Here is a 23561-nt window from a genome sequence, read left to right as displayed (position 1 = left end):
CATGGGTGTAGTTTGTGTCTGTTGTGGTGCACTGGTCTATCTTAGAGCCTTCTGTCCTTTCCACGCGCCACACCCTTGTCTCCATAGGAGATGACACGGTCACAGGAAACCCCCTGTCCCACTACCACCCCACTCACTCACTCACTCACGCTCTCTCTCACACACACACACACACACACACACACACACACACACACACACACACACACACACACACACACACACACACACACACCACCCTCGTTGGAACAAACACAGTCCCCGGAGCCTATTTCCTGAGTGGCCTACCGTACTAAAATAACAATGACTGGTGGGGTGGGGTGGAGATGCACCCTCCTTGTACGCCCCCCTTCCCAAACACACACCCCTCCTAACCCACTGATGACTTCCTAATCCGCTGTGGTGGAGGTGCACCACAGTGCAGAGAGTGACCCATCTGAGAAGGAAGGATAGAAGGATAGACCTCTATATCCCTATATCCCCCTTCTGTGCTCTGGGTCTCATTGGCCAGGACATTAGCAAATGTAATGCAATGCAATGCAATGTAAAACGTTGTCATCTGTGGGGTTAAATACATATGCTAACCTCTCCCTAGCCTGACCATTAGCTCACTTCATATGTCACAGAAGGTGGCCATATACTGGACTGTTGAATGGTAGAACTTTTTTAATGTTATATTTCGGAGGGAATAAGTCCAATTTAAAGGATAGAGAGAGAGACAGACAGAAAGGGGGATGGGAATTTTATAAAAATTTCCTTTGCAACTTTCGTAGAAGTCCAATAGCTGTGTGTGCTGTGGCCATCTTCAAAATTCAAACCAGTCCTCCAATGAAAGCAATTCAGTTTGTCCTTCTGTTACAGTTAATCTGTGTACAGGAAATGGCATCTTTGCGTGTAGTTAATTCCCTTCAAATAAGGTCTGGATTATTTACTGTTATTATTACTTACCATTCTAGGTTAACAAGCTAACCATTAAGCTACATCTGTTATGATGGTATCAATGTTATGGTATGTAATGGTCTTCAATTATAAAAGACCCAAACACACACTGGTGGTAATGGTATAGGGTAGGGTTTAATGGTAAACATCACTAATCACACTACAGAGCAGTTTTCTAATAATCTTATTGAAAAATATGACTGCCAGTTTACAATTATACTGAACTAAAATATAAACGCAACATGTAAAGCGTTAGTCCCATGTTTCATGAGCTGAAATAAAATATCCCAGAAATGTTCCATACACACAAAAAGTTTATTTCTCTCAATTGTTTTGCACAAATTTGTTTACATCCCTGTCCCTGTTTCTCCTTTGACAGTACATACAATCGCAGACCATGTGTAACCATGCCAGCCCAGGACCTCCACATCCGGCTTCTTCCCCTGCGGGATCGTCTGAGACCAACCACCCAGACAGCTGATGGAACTGTGGGTTTGCACAATCAAAGAATTTCTGCACAAACTGTCAGAAACCATCTCTGGGAAGCTCATCTGCATGCTCGTTGTCTTCACCAGGGATGTGACCTGACTGCAGTTTGGCTTCAGAACTGATTTCAGTGGGGAAATGCTCACCTTGACCACTGGCACGCTGGAGAAGTGTGTTCTCCACGGATGAATCCCGGATTCGATGGCAGACAGAGTGTATAGCGTCATGTGAGCGAGCGGTTTGATGATGTCAACGTTGTGAACGGAGTGCCACATAGTGGTGGTGGGGTTATGGTATGGGCAGGCATAAGCTAAGGACAACAAACATAATTGCAGTTTATCTAACGCAATTTGAATGCACAGAGATACCGTGACGAGATCCTGAGACCAATTGTCGTGCTATTCATCCGCCGCCATCACCTCATGATAATGCACAGCCCCATGTTGCAAGAATCTGTAAACAATTCCTGGAAGCTGAAAATGTCCCAGTTCTTCCATGACCTGCATACTCACCAGACATGTCACCCATTGAGCATGTTTGGGATGCTCTGGATCGACGTGTACGACAGTTTGTTCCAGTTCTCGCCAATATCCAGCAACTTCACACAGCCATTGAAAAGGAGTGGGACAACATTCAACAGGCCACAATCAACAGCCTGATCAACTCTATGCGAAGGATATGTGTTGAGCTGCATGAGGCAAATGGTGGTCACACCAGATACTGACTGGTTTTCTGATCCACCTCCCTGCCTTTTTTTAAAGGTATCTGTGACCACCAGATGCATATCTGTATTCCCAGTCATGTGAAATCCATAGACTAGAGCCTAATGAATCTATTTAAATGAATGAATGTCATTATATGAACTGAAACTCAGGAAAATCTTTGAAATTGTTGCATGTTGCGTTTATATTTTTGTTGAGTGTATATTCTTTTATTAGGGTTGCCACAACATTTTAGTCCCTGGCCTATTTCTCCATCAAAATGTTGGACTTAAGGCCGAAAGTCTTGCAGGCATTGTTTGAGAATGGCCCCATAGTGAAAAAGCCCTGGTCAATATTAGAGCTGCCACTTGTTGGACTATTAAGGATACACCAGTTGTACATCCTTGAAGCGATTATTTTAAAAATCAATCACAGAAGAATTCATAAGGATCCTTTAGTTGCTAATAGCAGCCTGCAGTACCCCAGCCGGCCTTCAACGTGAGTTTCTCAATGAGAGGTTGCAGCACTGAGATAGCCTACAACAAACATCACTTCCTAGAGTAGCTCAAACTGTGCATGTTATGTCTCCATGAGACGCCAACTTCATTTGGCTTCAATGCGCTATTGAGTCTTCACTGGTGTCACGTGATCGATAGCTTTGTCCATTCATATATACAGTCATTGGGATGACCACACAATTTATTTTGATCATGAAGAAAATCGATGGGTTTTCTACCCAAAGTTGCTAAGGACCTATTGTGATCTATTTAATAAACACAAGAGACCAGTGAAATGGATAAATGTGTGTGGCGGTGTAGCAGGAACAGCAGCATCTCATGGCCAATACCTGATATTTTCACTCTACTTTATGGGAAATAATGCAAGTGACTTCAATTACAAATTTCCTGCAATTCTACAAATGTTTAAGCCATAAGTCATGGTAATATGATATCTGGGTGGGAGTGACTAAGAAAAGTTTAGATAGCTAGACTAACTAGACTAATTTACCAGTCTAAATAAGATTAGCTGACATGGGCGAATTGAGTGACTGTCAGAGAGTGACACATAACAAAAGGAAAATGCACAACCACATTTCGAAACGGCAGCTCGTGTATTCTAACAATCGAACACCTCAACAGTAACTTGAGACACCGACGGATTAATGTGATTATATACTGTAAATTGTTTTATTTAATAAATGAGGTCCGGACCTCGGTGTCCTCATATGTCCTCATATGTAGCTATGGCTCTGGTCATGTGTGAGGTGAAAGAAACGCACACCTGTTTAGGCGAGTTGCTGGCTAGCGGAGTAGAACACCTGTTTAGGCGAGTTGCTGGCTAGCGGAGTAGAACACCTGTTTAGGCGAGTTGCTGGCTAGCGGAGTAGAACACCTGTTTAGGCGAGTTGCTGGCTAACGGAGTAGAACACCTGTTTAGGCGAGTTGCTGGCTAGCGGAGTAGAACACCTGTTTAGGCGAGTTGCTGGCTAGTGGAGTAGAACACCTGTTTAGGAGAGGTGCTGGCTAGCGGAGTAGAACACCTGTTTAGGCGAGTTGCTGGCTAGCGGAGTAGAACACCTGTTTAGGCGAGTTGCTGGCTAGCGGAGTAGAACACCTGTTTAGGCGAGTTGCTGGCTAGCGGAGTAGAACACCTGTTTAGGCGAGTTGCTGGCTAGCGGAGTAGAACACCTGTTTAGGCGAGTTGCTGGCTAGCGGAGTAGAACACCTGTTTAGGCGAGTTGCTGGCTAGCGGAGTAGAACACCTGTTTAGGCGAGTTGCTGGCTAACGGAGTAGAACACCTGTTTAGGCGAGTTGCTGGCTAGCGGAGTAGAACACCTGTTTAGGCGAGTTGCTGGCTAGCGGAGTAGAACACCTGTTTAGGCGAGTTGCTGGCTAATTTAATAACCAACTTGACAAAAGAAATATATAATATGTATAATGACAAACACCTCGGGTCACTAATTTAAATATAGTTTGGAAGGACACACAGGTGTCTGTAATCATGGCCGGGTGTGGCTTGCTATCATTGGTTAATTTACAGATATAAATAGAACATGTAAAAAACATGAATGGACCAAAGCCTACGTTGAGATCGAAGGTTTGTTTTAAGTCTGTAACGATTCTCTTCTTGTGAAGTAGAGGCGGACCAAAGCGCAGCGTGGTGGTTGTTCATTGTACTTTATTTACGACACTATACAAGAACAAACTAACAAAAAAACAAGAAACGTGAGACTCAAAACCTAATACAGCCAATCTGGTGAACACTACACAAAGACAGGAACAATCACCCACAAACAAACAGTGAAACCCAGGCTACCTAAGTATGATTCTCAATCAGAGACAACTAATGACACCTGCCTCTGATTGAGAACCATACTAGGCCGAAAACATAGAACTGCCCCAAAACATAGAAAAACAAACATAGACTGCCCACCCAACTCACGCCCTGACCATACTAAATAAATACAAAAACAAAGGAAATAGAGGTCAGAACGTGACAGTACCCCCCCCCCCAAAGGTGCGGACTCCGGCCGCAAAACCTTGACCTATAGGGGAGGGTCTGGGTGGGCGTCTGTCCGCGGTGGCGGCTCTGGCGCGGGACGCGGACCCCACTTCGCCATTGTCTCAGTCCGCCTTATTGTCCGCCTCCGTGGCTTACTCACCATGCCCACCCCTCTCAATGACCCCACTGGACAGAGGGGCTGCTTGGGACAGAGGGGCAGCTCGGGACAGAGGTGAAGCAGCTGCTCGGGACAGAGGGACAGCTGCTCGGGACAGAGGGACAGCTGCTCGGGACAGAGGGGCAGCTGCTCCGGGCGGAGGGGCTCTAGCGGCCCCTGGCTGACTGGCGGCACTGGCGGCCCCTGGCTGACTGGCGGCACTGGCGGCCCCTGGTTGACTGGCGGCACTGGCGGCCCCTGGCTGACTGGCGGCACTGGCGGCCCCTGGCTGACGGGCGGCACTGGCGGCCCCTGGTTGACTGGCGGCACTGGCGGCCCCTGGCTGACTGGCGGCACTGGCGGCCCCTGGCTGACGGGCGGCACTGGCGGCTCCTGGCTGACGGGCGGCACTGGCGGCTCCTGGCAGACGGGCGGCACTGGCGGCGCTGGGCAGACGGGCGGCACTGGCGGCGCTGGGCAGACGGGCGGCACTGGCGGCGCTGGGCAGACGGGCGGCACTGGCGGCGCTGGGCAGACGGGCGGCGCTGGCGGCGTTGGGCAGACGGGCGGCGCTGGCGCTGGGCAGACGGGAGGCTCCGGCAGAGGCGCCGGACAGGCGGGAGGCTCCGGCAGAGGCGCCGGACAGGCGGGAGGCTCCGGCAGAGGCGCCGGACAGGCGGGAGGCTCCGGCAGAGGCGCCGGACAGGCGGGAGGCTCCGGCAGAGGCGCCGGACAGGCGGGAGGCTCCGGCAGCGGCGCCGGACAGGCGGGAGGCTCCGGCAGAGGCGCCGGACAGGCGGGAGGCTCCGGCAGCGGCGCCGGACAGGCGGGAGGCTCCGGCAGAGGCGCCGGACAGGCGGGAGGCTCCGGCAGCGGCGCCGGACAGGCGGGAGGCTCCGGCAGCGGCGCCGGACAGGCGGGAGGCTCCGGCAGAGGCGCCGGACAGGCGGGAGGCTCCGGCAGAGGCGCCGGACAGGCGGGAGGCTCCGGCAGAGGCGCCGGACAGACGGGAGACTCCGGCAGCGCTGGAGAGGAGGAAGGCTCTGGTAGCGCCGGAGAGGCGGGAGACTCCGGCAGCGCTGGAGAGGAGGAAGGCTCTGGACGGATGGGCCGGAGAGACAGCCTGGTACGGGGAGCTGCCACCGGAGGGCTGGGGTGTGGAGGTGGTGACGGGTAGACCGGGCCGTGCAGGCGCACTGGAGCTCTTGAGCACCGAGCCTGCCCAACCTTACCCGGTTGAATGGTCCCGGTCGCCCTGCCAGTGCGGCGAGGTGGAATAGCCCGCACTGGGCTATGCAGGCGAACCGGGGACACCGTGCGCAAGGCTGGTGCCATGTAAGCCGGCCCAAGGAGACGCACTGGAGACCAGATGCGTAGAGCCGGCTTCATGGCACTTGGCTCGATGCCCACTCTAGCCCGGCGATACGCGGAGCTGGAATGTACCGCACCGGGCTGTGCACCCGCACTGGGGACACCGTGCGCTCCACAGCATAACACGGTGCCTGCCCGGTCTCTCTAGCCCACCGGTAACCACAGGAAGTTGGCTCAGGTCTCCTACCTGGCGTAGCCATACTCCCTGTTAGCCCCCCCCCAATAAATTTTTGGGGCTGACTCCCGGGCTTCCATCCACGACGCCGCGCTGCCTCCTCATACCAGCGCCTCTCCGCTTTCGCCGCCTCCCGTTCTTCCTTGGGGCGGCGATATTCTCCTGGCTGAGCCCAAGGTCCTTTACCGTCTAATTCGTCCTCCCATGTCCATACCTCCTCGCGCTGCTCCTGCTGCTGCTTTCTCCTTTGCCCATTACCACACCGCTTGGTCCTGTTGTGGTGGGTGATTCTGTAACGATTCTCTTCTTGTGAAGTAGAGGCGGACCAAAGCGCAGCGTGGTGGTTGTTCATTGTACTTTATTTACGACACTATACAAGAACAAACTAACGAAAAAACAAGAAACGTGAGACTCAAAACCTAATACAGCCTATCTGGTGAACACTACACAAAGACAGGAACAATCACCCACAAACAAACAGTGAAACCCAGGCTACCTAAGTATGATTCTCAATCAGAGACAACTAATGACACCTGCCTCTGATTGAGAACCATACTAGGCCGAAAACATATGACTGCCCCAAAACATAGAAAAACAAACATAGACTGCCCACCCAACTCACGCCCTGACCATACTAAATAAATACAAAAATAAAGGAAATAGAGGTCAGAACGTGACAAAGTCGAAACGTTGGTTTCGATTATTCAATTATTGCATCTGAGCTCCTAGAATGTGAGGCCTTTTCTTTTTCACGTGTGAGAAATGACATATTTAATGACATATGAGCTTCACGTCCCCTCAGGCAAGGATGGAGGAAAACAGCGTGGATGATGAGATAGAATAGGTAGATTTGGAGAAAAAGAGAGTGGAGAGAGAGAAATACGAGATAGACAGAGATAGAGAGAGAGGGGGGGGGGGGTAGAGTAAGAGCAGATATTACAGTTTTTCTCAATTGCTAAAACACTAAAACCCATTGGCTGAACAAAGTTCTCAGTGGCCTGGACTCATTTAGCTAATAATGCAGTATGTTGTCATTACCTTAAACCATTTCACATGGTAAAACACAATTTGCAGATCTCACTTAGACTTTTCAGCAAAACTCTAAACTCATTCTCAAAACACATTCTGCACTCTAATGCACATGTCATCCATACTGGTAAACACAAGTGGCCACAATCAAATACAAATAGAGAACACATGTCATTGATTGAACACAACCACTCAAAATTGATTTAACCTGTTTCAAATGATGCGACACAACCAATATAAGCCAGTTCAGAGAGCAAACATTATCAATTGCTCATGTCATGTTGATCAAAATATAGTAGATGGTTCTCTGTTGAATAGTCTTACCCCTCAAAACATCTAGGCATTAGTTCCTTGCATAAGCCTTTACATGCAAAATTGTTGAACTATTTGTCATAAACTGTCAAGCATAGTTTTACACATTTCTATTAGACCTTTTGTACAAAAACGTGAATTGATGAATCGTGCAGGTGAAATTGACCCTCACTCATGAAGGAATGTAAAGTGTTAGTTCAACCAACAATCAACCAGTTGTCTAAATTGCTCTAAGGTGCATCTCATGAAGAATCAAGTGGCAAGCATACAGTATATAGACAGACCACAACACAGAGTTGCAAATTTCCAATAATGGATAGACCAGGAAACGAACAGGGTCAACAGCCAAGAGGAGGAAGAAGAGGGGCAAGGATGCGTGGTGGAAGGCAAAACAGAGGACATAGGCGCATATCTGATGACATAAGGGCCACTATTGTAGACCATGTTGTCAATCATGGCCTTACAATGGCTGAGGCGGGTTGAAGGGTGCAGCCGAATATTGGGAGATCAACCGTGTCCTCAATAGTTCAAACGTTTTGAAGAGAGAACAGGTCTGTCCACCAATGTACAGTGCACTGTTACTGTATATAAGCAGTATACTGTATACTTCCTACAATGCTTCATATTAGAGTAGTCCACTTGTATTTCACAGCATACAGAAATATACTCTATACAGATACATACTGCCCCTTACATGCACTCACCTGTATGTTTTACAGTAAAATGTGTGTTCGCATAGTTTTTGTCTATGTGAAAGTGTGCGATGCATCACTGCATTTTTCCCCACATAGGACTGCAAGATTATCTCAAACCGGTGGCAGAGGACGCCTTTTCACACCTCAACAGGAGGAGGCTATTTGCGAGCAAACAATGCCATGAGACTCAGGGAAATACAAAGGACCATTATAGAAGACAACGATGTCTTTGAAAACATCCATACGGTTAGCATCTCAACCATCGACAGGGTGCTGCATAGAAACCAGATGAGTATGAAACAGCTGTACTGTGTACCATTCCCAAGGAATGAGGACAGAATTAAGGAGCTACGGTACCAGTATGTACAGGTAAAACATATATCTATGTAACTACTTTACAGCAACATTTTATAGTGATATATAGTACAGTAAGCATAAACTGCACACATTTCCATTGCTGTGGAAGGAACATGCAATATATGTACATTTTATGTCACTCTTCCTTACCAAAAGAAATTAAACTGTGTGTTCTGGGATATAGCGTATAATGTAGTTGGAATCAAGTGAACCCTCTCCCAACTTTGTATACGTGGATGAGGCTGGCTTTAACCTGACCAAATGCAGAAGGCAGGGTCGGAATATCATCGGTCACAGAGCTACTGTGGATTTGCCAGGCCAACAGGGAGGAAATATCACCATGTGTGCTGCTATTTCGGAGCATGGTGTCCTAACCCATATCCCCCTTATAGGGCCATACAACACCCAGCATCTACTCAACTTTTTAGAGACTCTCTACAGGGCTCTCATCCCTGATGATGAGTGTGGTCTGTTTAGAGAGGATTTGCCAAAGTATGTGGTCATTTGTGATAATGTGAGTTTCCATCGATCAAACATCATAAGGCATTGGTTTGTGACCCACCCGATGGATGCTCATAGAATTCCTCCCACCTTATTCACCATTCCTTAACCCAATTGAGGAGTTATTTTCAGCATGGAGGTAGAAGGTGTACGATCGTCAGCCACACACACAGATGACCCTGCTGGCTGCAATGGATGCAGCATGTGAGGACATCACAGTAGACGCCTGCAGAGGATGGATAAGGTATTCCAAAAGATTCTTTCCACGTTGCATTGGAAGGGAAAATATCCGGTGTGATGTGGATGAGAATATGTGGGCCGACAGACAGGAATGTCTGGATGTGTAGAGACAGCACAACAGTGCTGCGGGCAAAGTTGTGTCTTAGGGATGGTTTCCTGCGTTTCTTTCTAATTTAGTTTTTTTTTCCTTTGTGCCCCTTGGGTAGACCAGTCTCTTTCAATCAATAACCCACATACAGTAATATGTATATAGTACTGTTGAAATTGATATATGCCATAGAAGTGCAGCCTTGTGCATTTTCAATACAGTAAGTGTCATCCAAACTGTAACCTAAGTTAACATCAGGTAATACTGTCAAAGTACACAGTTACATTGACAACATGCCTAAACATTTTGACGACCTTGTTCGTGAACAATGACTCAATGACTTATCATTCTGATGATACTGACATGATCATTGGCATGAATATTTACTTTTGAGAGATGTACTAAGGATTTTTAGTGACTGACTAGCTTTAGAAACATATCTATTGTATATTGCAGTTTGTACAAATTGTTCTGAGAAATGCACGTATTATTTTGCACATGTTAGGGATGATGTGAAAAGTGCACCAAAGCGACTGAGAAAAACTGTAACAGTACTGACTGCTCAATAGATTTTGACTGGTTGCAGGTTCATATCAACAAAGAACAATAATAACAGTATCACAGAGACAAGTTTGTGAGATGCAGGGTACAGTACTGTGAAAATAGGGGGAGGAAGAGCAAAAAACAAAATTGCAAAGAGCAAAGCAGAGTAGTAATTTCTGATCAATTCTGAGCTACTATGATAGAACATGTTTTCGTTCATCAAAAGAAAATGACGGAAAAATATGAATATTATTTTTGAATAAATATGTACTTCTCCCTGAGGATTGTATGTTTTGAACAATGTGTTTTCTATTTTTCGGTGTATTGTTTACTGACTGCTTGAGAGTGTATATCATTTTGATCACTTTGTTTATGATTTGAGGGCAGTGTTTGATTTTGAACACAGGTAAAACTGTTTTGAGGCGAATGTTTCATTTTGCAAGAGGAGTCCGAGGTTATGTAAATAGTGCTTGAAGATGAGGTTTTGTGTTGAATGTTTTCAGGAAATGGAGCAAGGTTTCAGAAATGGTGTTGTAACAATTGAGAAAAACTGTAAAGAGAGCTGAGGGCGAGACATAAAAAGTGATAGATGGGCTTTCTAAAGTGCGTCACAGAACCTACAGTATACAGTTGCAGTGAAGAAGCAGGACAGAACACAGAGACCTGAGAATATTGTGATTCAGTTTGGGCTCCACACTGTCCAACCACAGCTGACCGATATGACTGGACTGTCTGCCACCTGATCCCTGGGTACGTCAACAGATTTTACTTTTGTGTGCATATGAATGTGTATATGCACACACACACACACACAGAGGCCCCCACTAGCACCCAGCCAGGTCTGGCCTACTGTAACCCCGGCCCTCTCCATATCCTCCCTACATTATACACACAGGCATTTACAGTAAGAGGTATTTATTTGACTTGTAGTGCTTTGTTATACTGTGGGTCAAACTATTCTATGAGAGGTACCAACTCAGTGGAGTGTTTATATAGCTGAGAAACAGAAAGACAAAGCTCCGGGGTTTGGCTCACATTCAGCCTAAATATCCCACTGGAAGTCTAACTCACTATTACTGGGCGATAAAAATAACATGGCATTTGTTCATTTAGATGACTGTACATACACTACATTGCCCAAAATATGTGGACACTCCTTTAAATTAATGGATTTGGCTATTTCAGCTACACCCATTGCTGCCAGGTGTATAAAACCAATCACACAGCCATGCAATCTCCATAGTTACATTGGCAATAGAATGGCCTTACTGAAGAGCTCAGTGACTTTCAACATGGCACCGTCATGGGATGCCATCTTTTCAACAAGTCACTTTGTCCACTTCTTTTGCTAACTAGCGTTAGAGCAATGACTGGCAGTCTATAGTAACTGCTAGTAGGTACCATAGACTTCCAGTCATTGTGCTAATGCTAGTTAGCATTATCTCTAACTTCTTTCATACTGGATGCAGAGACATAAAAATTGCATCCATGAATCCATCTGACTGTGGGGAAGTAGATAAAGGGCTTCATTGCCAAAATCCCGAAGGATCCCTTTAAGTCTACAAAGGGGTCAGGTCAACAGGGTTAGGCCTATGGGGTTGATACATTGGCCGTCGAAGCTGAACAGGGTAATACAGGGGTTCAAGGAGTTGGGATCATGTCCAATAGCATCAGAGCCATGTCTAAGGTTTGTGTGTAAGGGATGAAACACTGACCGTCCTGTAGCCGTAGTTGTCTGAGGAATAGAGGGTTCTGTAGGACATTACATCTCCCTGGTTCATCCTCTCTGGTCACAAGCATTAGGTCTGTATAGATGAAGACTGTCACCTAGAGAGAGAGAGAGAGAGAGAGATAAACCTAGCTGAAAATATCTTCTTGCTAAAACTCGACATCACAGCACTGTGCCTGCATTGCAAAACAGTTTACATAGGCGCACAACACACATTTACTCTTTTGACAAATACACACACACACACACACGCTTGCCCAAAACTGCCCTTCTATGTCTATCCTCCAAATTGTACACACTTTCCACTCAAAATAGATGATACTCTTGATAGTCTTTTAAAATGTTTGATAGATGATCATCTTGACAGTCTTTTAAAATGTTTGATAGATCATCTTGACAGATAATCTGGTTAGTGGAGGACTTGTCACCCTGTCATGTCAGAGTAGTTGTCTATCTGGTGTCAGGGACAGACAAGAATCAGGATCAGAGCAGCACACAAACACACAGTGTCTTTGTAGCGGTGTTCAACTGCAACCTTCTATGCAACAGGAAGTGTAGATCACACAGGAACACAGTGCACCGTGGTCTCTAGACCATCACTGCTTCAGCAAGCCCCCCTAAAGATGACATTTGCATCTTATGTGCACACATGACTAATCCAAACCCTAGCTAGTCTAACTTATTCATGTGTTTACTTACTATTCTTATGACCCACTAAAGGAAAAACTTTGCTAACAGAGAAATATGAAGGTATAAACATGAGTCCATAATTCCTTGCGATTGAATCATTTTAAAGCGCCTGAATAGATCAACAGTACCAATTATAGCTGGTACATGTTTAGAGGGTAGGGGATTGTGGAGGGTGGGGGTAAAGAAATGTGGGGGGGGGCGGGCTTGCGTGTGAAAGAAGAGAAGGGCAGGACACACACTCTGCCTTCCCAAACTGCTTTCCTTCCTGGCCATAGGATGTGTGTTTCGGGTTGTGCTGTGTATGGGGTGTGTTTTTGGCAGAGGTACTTCTATGTCTCTTGCATGTCAGTGGATGGGCCAAACAATGAGGCAGGCAGGAGAGAGGGACACCCATTGTTAAGCCTAAGCAGACTGGGTGACCCGTCCTCTAGCCCCTTTATACCCTACGGTCATGTTCCAGGTCTCAATGGTGACTGGACAGGTGCCAACTAAACACAGTAGCTTCTATTAGATATGCGTGTCACTTTCTCACCATGTGAGCACATGCAAATACTGTACGCATGGAATTCACAGGAGGTTGGTGGCACCTTAATTGGGGAGGACGGGCTGGTCGTAATGGCTGGAGGGGAATAAATGAAATGCGATCAAATACATCAAACATATGGTTTCCATGCCATCCCATTCGCTCCGTTTCAGCCATTATTATGAGACGTCCTCCCATCAGCAGCCTCCACTAATGTAATTGTATGTGTATACGTTGGGTCTTGATGTTGTGGTCTATGTGTGTGTGTGTGTGTGTGTGTGTGTGTCAGTTTCATGTATTTTCATCAATCAACAGCAGACCACAGCATTAAACAAGGAACACACTCAGTAAATCCCTTCTGGGCAACACCAAGGAAGCTACAGAAAAGGTCTCGCATCAGACACATCAACATTGCACAGCAATGTGTGTCTAGGCTATGTGTGGGCGGTGTGTGTGTGTGTGTTCAGTGCATGTGGTTTTCTATGCAGATCGAGAGGATGCTGAGGGTCTTGATGTTGTGTGTGTGTGTGTGTGTGTGTGTGTGTGTGTGTGTGTGTGTGTGTGTGTGTGTGTGTGTGTGTGTGTGTGTGTGTGTGTGTGTGTGTGTGTGTGTGTGTGTGTGTGTGTGTGTGTGTGTATAGAAAGCCTACATCCCGTGAACTTTTTTTTCCAGATTTTGCTGCCTTAAAATGTCATCTAAAAATGTATTAAATGAGAGTATTTCCTTACAGATCTACATAACTTATTCCACGTTTTAAAAGTGAAAGAAAGTTACAGAACATTCCCAATACTACGTGGTTGATACTTGGCGGAAGCACCTTTGGCAGCAGTTACAGCTGTGAGTCATTTGGAATACGATTCTGCCTACTCTGCACAACACTTAGGGCAACATATATCCATTGTTTTGGTCACAATTGCTCAAACTCATTCCATTTGGTTGGCAGTCATTGATGAACAGCAATATTCAAACCTTATCTCTGATTTTCAAGCAAATATAAGTCAGGACTGAGACTAGACCACTCAGGAACACTCAACACCTACTGGAAAGCCATTCTGGTGTGTCTTTGGCATTAACATTTGTGTAATTGTCTCACTGAAAAGAAACTCTATCCCAGGGGTAGGTTTTCAGAAGACTGAGGTGGGTTTTTCTCTAAATTTTGATCTGGGCTTTGCCCCTTTCATATTTATTTGGATCCTGACAAACTCCCCAGTTCCTGCAGATTACCTATAGCATGACTGGCACCACAATTACAAAAATCTAATTTAATCCTGTTTTAGATCAAATTTGAAGTCAGCAAAATGTGAAAAAAAGTTAAGGGGTGCCCAGGCAGAGTGTAAAGTGGGCTATGCATCACAAGGTAAAAGCTGTAATAGCACAGATTATTTACAGATTACTTATTGAAACAGGGCCAATCTGCAGGGATGTCTGGCCCCATATTGACTATCTACAGCACAAACACGGACTGTTAAATATTTGTCCTCTTTTATCAAGCCCCAGCCAGCGCCCACAATTACCAGCTCTGACGCTCTGAGCCAAGACCAGGGTTTGGAACCAAAATTGTTTCCAATTGTTTCGTTCTGAGCAGAACCAATTATTTTTTCCGTTCCATTCCACTGTTCCACCTGCAAAATAAAATTATGAATCGGTTCGAACCCCAAAATGTAAAGGTTTATATGGCTCCTTTCTGTTCCCTTTTAAATCTCTGAAATCAAATTAGGTCAACATTAAATTACTTCACCCATCAGTGCAGATAGAGCAGCTTGCTATGTGTAACAGTATAACTTTAGACCGTCCCCTCGCCCATACCCGGGCGCAAACTAGGGACCCTCTGCACACATCAACAACTGACACCCACGAAGCATCGTTACCCATCGCTCCACAAAAGCCGCGGCCCTTGCAGAGCAAGGGGAACCACTACTTCAAGGTCTCAGAGCAAGTGACGTCACCGATTGAAGCGCGAACCACCGCTAACTAAGCTAGCCGTTTCACATCCGTTACATATGGAGTGAGCAAGCAATAGTTGTTTTAGCCTAGGCATCTGATAGCACATGGGTGCTATAGACTGCCAAGGCTATAGTTGTTTACATGCGCGATGGACAACCAGGTGCAGAGCACAAGATGCGACTGAAATTTTGCGTGTGGGGAGAGAGGGTTGAGGAGGAGGCTTGGCTTGAAGCGCTGGGCATCTTATTATGACATGTATTATATGAATCGGGCCAACATAATTATACCTACGGAGGAGAGGCTTCTATGAAGGAACTTTGAATGCCTTTGAACTTCAGAGAGTTGGACCAGAGCTAGCTAGATGGCTAACAAGCTTGTGTGTGCAGAGCGGCACCAGAATTAAAAACATGTCTTACCTTTTTATAGTTAATAAATCCAATGTGGAATGTGATAACTATAGTGTCCTTAAGTAGTGTTGAAAAGATGAATCCATTCTTCTCTCCCTGATTTCTGAATCACGCATGTAACATCGGTTACACAACCTTCGTTGGGAGGAGCACACTGCCTACACACCACTGGCAAAGATTTTCAGCTGGCAGGCAAACACTGGAATATGTTTCTGAGTGACCGAGTGAGAGCTCTGGCCTAAGCGCCTTGTTTATTTTTTTTGTGGGACTGAACAAAATGCCCTGAACTTAAAATAAAGTTATTAACCGGTTCTCATGCTTTTTGAAAAACGGTTCTGTTCCAGAACAATATAGGTCACTTTCATTCCCGTTTCTGAATCTGTTCCTCTTAAAATGTAGTTATTTTCCAGTTTTCGGTTCTGTTCCATGAACTGTTTCAACCCCTGGCAGAGACACAGTGTGGAACTGAAAAGCTGATCTGACATAATGAAAGGGGGGATATAAACTGTGAGGAATTGGAAGAGAAAATACATTTCCTCATAATACGAACGTAGTATTATCAATTTTTATCTACAGAAGACACACACACACAGCTAGACGACAATAAGATAAACACAATTAAAACCCACAGAGCAGGTGATCCGAACCCAGCCCCAACCCCCTCCTTCCCTCTCTCTTTCCCTCCTCTCCTCCTCTCTGAATGTCAAGAAGACTCAAGTCATGAGGGTCAGAGCTGTTTTTAAAACCAGCCGCCCACCCTCCTAAAAACCCCTAAAACCACAGCTGATCTCTTTTGGCTTTCTGTTTTAGGAATGTCACTCCAGAATAACCTGTCAGGATGTGTGTGTGTGCATGCGTGTGTGTTTTAGAGAGAGCGAGAGAGGGTCAAACACCCCTTCTGCCAACCACCTAGCAACCATCCTGGATGGTAAACAGGGTTGTCCTGGTCTTCCTCTCCCAGACCCCTGCCAACGGACACCCCTCTTCCCCCCCACACCCGCCACTCCATCACATTTCCTGGACAATATTATCACAATGGCTGCCCAGCTTGTCATGGCTTCCCTCTCTCACTCAGCTCCCTGATTCCCAGAGAATACAGGGTGGATAACACATCGTTATGTGTGTTAAATACAGTATCCTCCCTCGTCCACCGCAACATTGCATTGTAGCTTTTCACTAAAGCCAAGGCCAAACCGAGGTGCTCACCCTCAACCACCAGTCTACAGAATATACTGTAGGACTTACAGGCATTTACAACTACAAGGGTAAATATGGCCAACATGTAATGTTTTGCTCTTTTTGAAGCATTCTCAATTTTTGGGGGATATAATATAATTTATAACATATGAGAGAGAGAGACACCATATACATTTAGTGAATACTGTGTTTGATTGAAACTACTGTCAATGAATCATCAATCAAAAGAAAGTCATCCAGTCCATTGTATTGAAGCAACCATAAGCAGACAACAATAGAGGAAGTTCTGGAGGCCAAATGGTCCTTCCACTCTGATAACACTACACAAAGGTCAGGAAACGTGACAGGGGGAACGAGAAAGAGAGAGAGAGAGAGAGAGAGAGAGGTACTAGGGGCCACAGAACTGCATCATTCCTCAGACCTGTGGGTCAGGACCCACTTGTGGGTTGCGGCAGGGATCCAGGTGGGTCGTGGGATGACATTGCAAATTTTATATATACAGTACCAGTGAAAAGTTTGGACACACCTACTCATTCAAGGGTTTTTCTTTATTTTTACCATTTTCTACATTGCAGAATAATAGTGAAGACATCGAAACTATGAAATAACACATGAAATCATGTAGTAACCAAAAAATGTTAAACAAATCAAAATATATTTAACATTTTAGATTCTTTAAAGTAACCTTTCTTTGCCTTGATGACAGCTTTGCACACTCTTGGCATTCTCTCACTTCATGAGGTAGTCACCTGGAATGATTTTCCAACAGCCTTGAAGGAGTTCCCACATATGCTGAGCATTTGTTGGCTGCTTTTCATTCACTGCAGTCCAACTCATCCCAAACCATTTCAATTGGTTTGAGTTCGGGTGATTGTGATTGTGGAGGCCAAGTCATCTGATGCAGCACTCCATCACTCTCCTTCTTGGTCAAATATCAAATACAAAGCCTGGAGGTGTTTTGGGTCAATGTCCTGTTGAAAAACAAATGATAGTTCCACTAAGTTCACCTACTCTGGGTCTCACAAAGACACGCCGGTTGGAATCAAACATCTCAAATTTGGACTCATCAGACCAAAGGACAGATTTCCACCTGTTTAATGCCCATTGCTCGTGTTTCTTGGCCCAAGCAAGTCTCTTCTTATTATTAGTGTCCTTTAGTAGTGGTTTCTTTGCAGCAATTCGAACATGAAGGCCTGAATCACGCAGTCTCCTCTGAAGAGTTGATGTTGGATCTTGAACTTCCTGAAAAGGCCACCCCCAGGTGGTAAGGGTAGGTAACAACACATCCACCACGCTAATCGACAACAAAGGGGCCCTTCAGGGGTGCGTGTTCAGTCCCCTCCTGTACTCCCTGTTCACTCATGACTGCATGGCCAGGCACGACTCCAACACCATCATTAAATTTGCTGATGACACAACAGTGGTTGGCCTGATCACAGACAACGACGAGACAGCCTATAGGGAGGAGGTCAGAACCCTGGCCGTGTGTTGCCAGGACAACAACCTCTCCCTCAAAGTGATCAAGACAAAAGAGTTGATTGTGGACGACAGGAAAAAGAGGAGCGAGCACGCCCCCATTCTCATTGATGAGGGTGTAGTGGAGCAGGTTGAGAGCTTGAAGTTTCTTGGTGTCCACATCACCAACAAACTAACATTGTCCAAGCACTCCAAGACAGTCGTGAAGAGGGTACAACAAAACCTATTCCCCCTCAGGAGACTGAAAAGATTTGGCATGGGTCCTCAGATCCTCAAAAGGTTCTGTAGCTGCACCATTGTGAGCATCCTGACTGGTTGCATCACTGCCTGGTATGGCAACTGCTCGGCCTCCGACCGCAAAGCACTACAGAGGGTAGTGCGAATGGCCCAGTACATCACTAGGGCCAAGCTTCCTGCTATACAGGACCTCTATACCAGGCGGTGTCAGAGGAAGGCCCTAAAAATTGTCAAAGACTCCAGCCACCCTAGTCATAGACTGTTCTCTCTGCTACCGCATGGCAAGCGGTACCGGAGCAGCAAGTCTAGGTCCAAGAGACTTCTATACAGCTTCTACCCCCAAGCCATAAGGTTCCTGAACAGCTAATCAAATGGCTACCCAGACTATTTGCAGTGCCCCCACCCCCACCCCCTCTTTACACCACTGCTACTCTGTTGTCATCTATGCATAGTCACTTTAATAACTCTACCTACATGTACATACTACCTCAAATAACCAGTGCACATTGACTCTGTATCGGTACCCCTCTGTATATAGTCTCGCTGTTGTTATTTCACTGCTGCTCTTTACTTGTTACTTTTATCTCTTATTCTTATCTGCATTTTTTGAAACTGCATTGTTGGTTAGGGGCTCGTAAGTAAGCATATCACTGTAAGGTCTACAGTAAGCATTTCACTGTAAGGTCTACACCTGTAGTATTCGTGACTAATAAAATTTGATTTGACACATTTGATTTGATTTGAGATGAGTCTGTTACTTGAACTCCATGAAGCATTTATTTGGGCTGCAATCTGAGGTGCAGTTAATTGCCGATTTCTGAGGCTGGTAACTCTAATGAACTTATCCTCTGCAGCAGAGGTTATTCTGGGTCTTCCTTTCCTGTGGTGGTCCTTATGAGAGCCAGTGTCACCACAGCGTTTTATGGTTTTTGCAACTGCACTTGAAGAAACTTTCAAAATGTCTAAAAGTAATGATGGACTGTCGTTTCTCTTTGCTTATTTGAGCTGTTCTTGACATAATACGGACTTTGTCTTTTACCAAATAGGGCTATCTTCTGTATATCACTCCTACCTTGTCACAACACAACTGAAATTAACTTTTATCAAGGCAAATCTGTTAATTGAAATGCATTCCAGGTGACTACCTCATAAAGCTGGTTGAGAGAATGCCAAGAGTGTGCAAAGCTGTCTTCAATAAATAAATAAAAACCTTTGAATGAGTAGGTGTGTCCAAACTTTTGACTGGTACTGTATGTATATATACTGAACAAAAATATAAATGCAACATGGGACAATGTTGAAGATTTCACTGAGTTACAGTTCATAAGAAAATCAGTTAATTGAAATATATGCAATAGGCCCAAATCTATGGATTCCACATGACTGGGAATACAGATATGCATCTGTTGGTCACAGATACCTTTAAAAAAAGTAGGGGCGTGGATCAGAAACTCAGCCTGTATCTGGGGTGACCACCATTTGCCTCATGCAGCCAACACATCTCCTTTCCATAGAGTTGATCAGGCTGTTGATTGTGGCCTGTGGAACGTTGTCCCACTCTACTTCGATGACTGTGCGAGTTGCTGTATATTGGTGAAAACTGGACCACGCTGTCGTACACGTCAATATAGAGCATTTCAAACATGCTCAATGGGTGACATGTCTGGTGAGGATGCAGGCATGGAAGAATTGAGATATTTTCAGCTTCCAGGAATTGTGTACAGCTCCTTGCCACATGGGGCTGTACATTATCATGCTGAAACATGAGGTGATGGCGGTGGATGAATGGCATGACCATGGGCCTCAGGATCTCATCACGCTATCTCTGTGCATTCCATTTGCCATCGATAAAATGAAATTGTGTTCGTTGTCCATAGCTTCAACCTTCCCATACCATAACCCCACCGCCATCATGCAGCACTCTCATCACAATGTTGACATCAGCAAACCGATCGCCAACATGACGCCATACATCTTCCTAGTACAGTTGAAACCGGGATTCATCCGTGAAGATCACACTTCTCCAGCGTGCCAGTGGCCATCACATTGAAGGTGAGCATTCGCTGAAGTTTGTTACGATGCCAAACTGCAGTCAGGTCAAGACCCTGGTGAGGATGACCCTGGTGAGCACTCGGATGAGCCTCCCTGAGACGGTTTCTGACAGTTTGTGCAACAATTCTTCAGTTGTGCAAACCCACCGTCCCATCAGCTGTCCAGGTGGCTGGTCTCAGACGATCCCGTAGGTGAAGAAGCTAGATGAGGAGGACCTGGGCTGGCGTGGTCACAGGTGGTCTGCGGTTGTGAGACCGGTTGGACGTACTGCCAAAAATCTCTACATTTACATTGGAGGTGGTTTATGATACATTACATTCTCTGGTAACAGCTCTAGTGGACATTCATGCAGTCAGCATGCCAACTGCACACTCCCTCAAAACTTGAGACATCTGTGGCAGAACAAGGTGCACCTGTGTAATGATCATGCTGTTTCATCAGCTTCTTTATATGCTACACCTGTCAGGTGGATTGATTATCTTGACAAAGGAGAAAGGCTCACTAAAAGGGATTTTTGCTAAATAAGCTTTTTGTGCGAATGGAACATTTCTTTAAATGTTGCATTGATTTTGTTATATTGTTTGAGCATAAGAACACAGCATTAGAATAGCAGGAAATTGCCTTTAAAAACTGCAAAAATGGTCTGTGTATGTTTTTTCACCTGCTGTGCAATTAACTGTTTGAGCAGACATCTTCCCCGAATGTGTCTCTTTCCACCTCTCTAGGGGAGGAGAGGAGAGCAGAAGGGAGGAGAGAAGAGGAGAGGAGAGGAAATGCCAAGAGAAGAGAAGACAATAGTGTAGAAGCCCAACGCAGCACAGCAACCACCCACAGGTTTTCTAAATGCTGTCTCCTCCTCTCTCGCCTCTGTTCTCTGCTAGTAGCACAAACCACAGACAGAGGAGACATAAATAAGGTCTCAGTCTACACCTTGTATCTGGGTCTCTGCCCTTTTCCTGTCACTGGGAAGGTATTTTAAAACATTGACAAGGGCTGGGGAAAATATCCATAATGCATTGCAAAACCTCTTAGACAGTTATTCAAACCGAAACACTCTCACGGTTGTAGAATAGGAACCACAGTACAAAGAGTTGTGTCGTATTCTCGCAACTTGTTACTATCTTAAATACTCTTAACTTTAACAACATTTACATCTTCCATCTCCCATTTTACTGATCCTGATCTAGACACACATACACACACCTTCTTAGTGGCCATTTACCTTAATGGAGAGGTGCTTGCTCTCGTGGAGGATCATCTCCTCAGAGACCACCAGAGTCCGTGTGGGGTTACACAGGTCCAGAGGCTACACACGATTGGGTGAGAGGGTAGATTTAAGGGTTAGATTAACATTGGATTAAGGTTAGATTAAGATTAGGCAACATCCTAGGAATTAAATGAAGATGACATTATCCAGGGCAAAATACTGCTTCTAAATATTACTTCAAACACAATACATTCACTAATGCCAATACACAATATTACAGCCAAAGTAATTAATACTGAAGTCCATACACTGCTATTACAGCCCAATATCATTCGCAACACTCCTAAATATCACTCAATAGAGATAGAGGTATAGATAGATACACATGTTTCAAGTACACAAATATTTGGGAGGGATGTTATAAGTACACGAGGGAGCATGTGGCTACAGTACCATCTCCATTTTGGCTCCAAGCTCCATGCTCTCTGCCCCACACCAAAGGGAACAATACAGGCTCTGCAGCTAGCGGCTCTCGTGTAGCTACAGTCGCTCCAGTCTCTATAGAGATCCTCACCGTGTGAGCTGTGACTGCAGGAGTCTGTGAGCCGCTCTATAAGGGTCTCGCTCTGTGAGAAGGCGCTAGGCTAAAAGTGCTAGTGCTGCCGGGCTGGTAGCCACATCCTCTTGTGGACCAGGGCTAAAGAGCCCACAGGGCTGTTTCACTGTGTCTCAGAAGGGTGCAGCTGGGTGACTCAGTCAGTCAACAGGAAGTACTATTACAGACCATTGAAGGGTCCTGGGTAGTTGGTAGTTCAACTCTCCAGTACAATCGCAGCCTGAAAATGGGCATGAGTGCTTGGATGTAAGCATGTTGAGGAAATGTGGTTCATTCCAGTGTGTTTATGACAAGAGTCATATGTACACACATACTGTACCACAGAGCAGTGTTTCCCCTAGGTTTCTTTCAATAGGTAATACTGCCGTGTAGTAAGTAATACTTGGTGATATCATAGAAGGAATACTATTTCCTCATATATTTTAGATATAATATTAAACATTTTTGATCATTTATTTTTTTAAAGACTGTGAGTCTGGTGACTTTTTAAAAAGGATATTCTACTCCAAAATGCATGGCAATTAAATGATGCTCTCTTCCTTAGAAACTCGATGACAGTTACATTTTATCTCTTGATCTCAATGACTTCAGCAGCCAGTTTTATATTAACCCAAAGCTAGCGTAACGTTACTGTATGTTAGCTAACAATTATTATATCCATCTATGAATAGGGTTGGTTACACTTCCAGGAGTTAGTTTTTTAGATGATCTGATAAAAATCTGAGGAAGATATGTAACTCTTAAAAGTGTGTCTCGGCAGAAGTTGAAACAATAAAATGAAATCTATATATATTTAAATCGTTGGCGGCAATGACTTAGCAGCGGCGGTGAATATAGGGAAACACTGCTGAGGTGAGAAACTTTGCAACAAATTTGGTGTGGTTTAGTCTGTTTTGTGTCTCAAAAGAAAATCCCCCAAAATGTGGATCCCACTGGCATCACCATCAATATTGAAACACCTGTATGCTCTAGGGCAGTGGTTCTCAAATCTATCCTCGGGGACCCCCAGACCTTCCACAACTTTCACAGTTTAAGCCTTGAACTAGCTCCCCTGATTCATCTAATCATGGGCTCGATGATTAGTTGACAAGTTGAATCAGGTGTGCTAATTCTGGAATAGATCAGATACGGCTGGGGTCCCCGAGGAGAGGTTTGAGTACCACTGCTCTAGGGGATCAGATACGGCTGGGGTCCCCGAGGAGAGGTTTGAGTACCACTGTTCTAGGGGATCAGATACGGCTGGGGTCCTAAGGAGAGGTTTGAGTACCACTGCTCTAGGGGATCGGATACGGCTGGGGTCCCGAGGAGAGGTTTGAGTACCACTGTTCTAGGGGATCAGATACGGCTGGGGTCCTGAGGAGAGGTTTGAGTACCACTGCTCTAGG

At 45.5% G+C, this 23561-nt stretch overlaps 1 protein-coding gene across 4 annotated transcripts in view; it reads right to left on the bottom strand.

Annotated features, from left to right (window-relative positions):
- The window catches only part of LOC139387870 (regulator of G-protein signaling 3-like), a 239518-nt gene that overhangs the window by 144338 nt on the left and 71619 nt on the right, over positions 1-23561 (bottom strand). For all 4 annotated transcript variants that reach the window (XM_071134175.1, XM_071134177.1, XM_071134178.1 and 1 more), the window contains 2 exons: positions 21576-21659; positions 11813-11924 (listed from right to left, as the gene is read on the bottom strand). In XM_071134175.1, the coding sequence (XP_070990276.1) occupies positions 11813-11924; positions 21576-21659 (196 nt within the window). The remainder of the gene's footprint in view (positions 1-11812; positions 11925-21575; positions 21660-23561) is intronic.

This window comes from Oncorhynchus clarkii, chromosome 29, assembly GCF_045791955.1.
Source record: "Oncorhynchus clarkii lewisi isolate Uvic-CL-2024 chromosome 29, UVic_Ocla_1.0, whole genome shotgun sequence".
NCBI classification, from domain to species: Eukaryota; Metazoa; Chordata; class Actinopteri; order Salmoniformes; family Salmonidae; genus Oncorhynchus; species Oncorhynchus clarkii.
The sequence above is the reverse complement of the archived record's forward strand: the minus strand, read 5'-3'. Positions and strand labels throughout refer to the sequence as shown.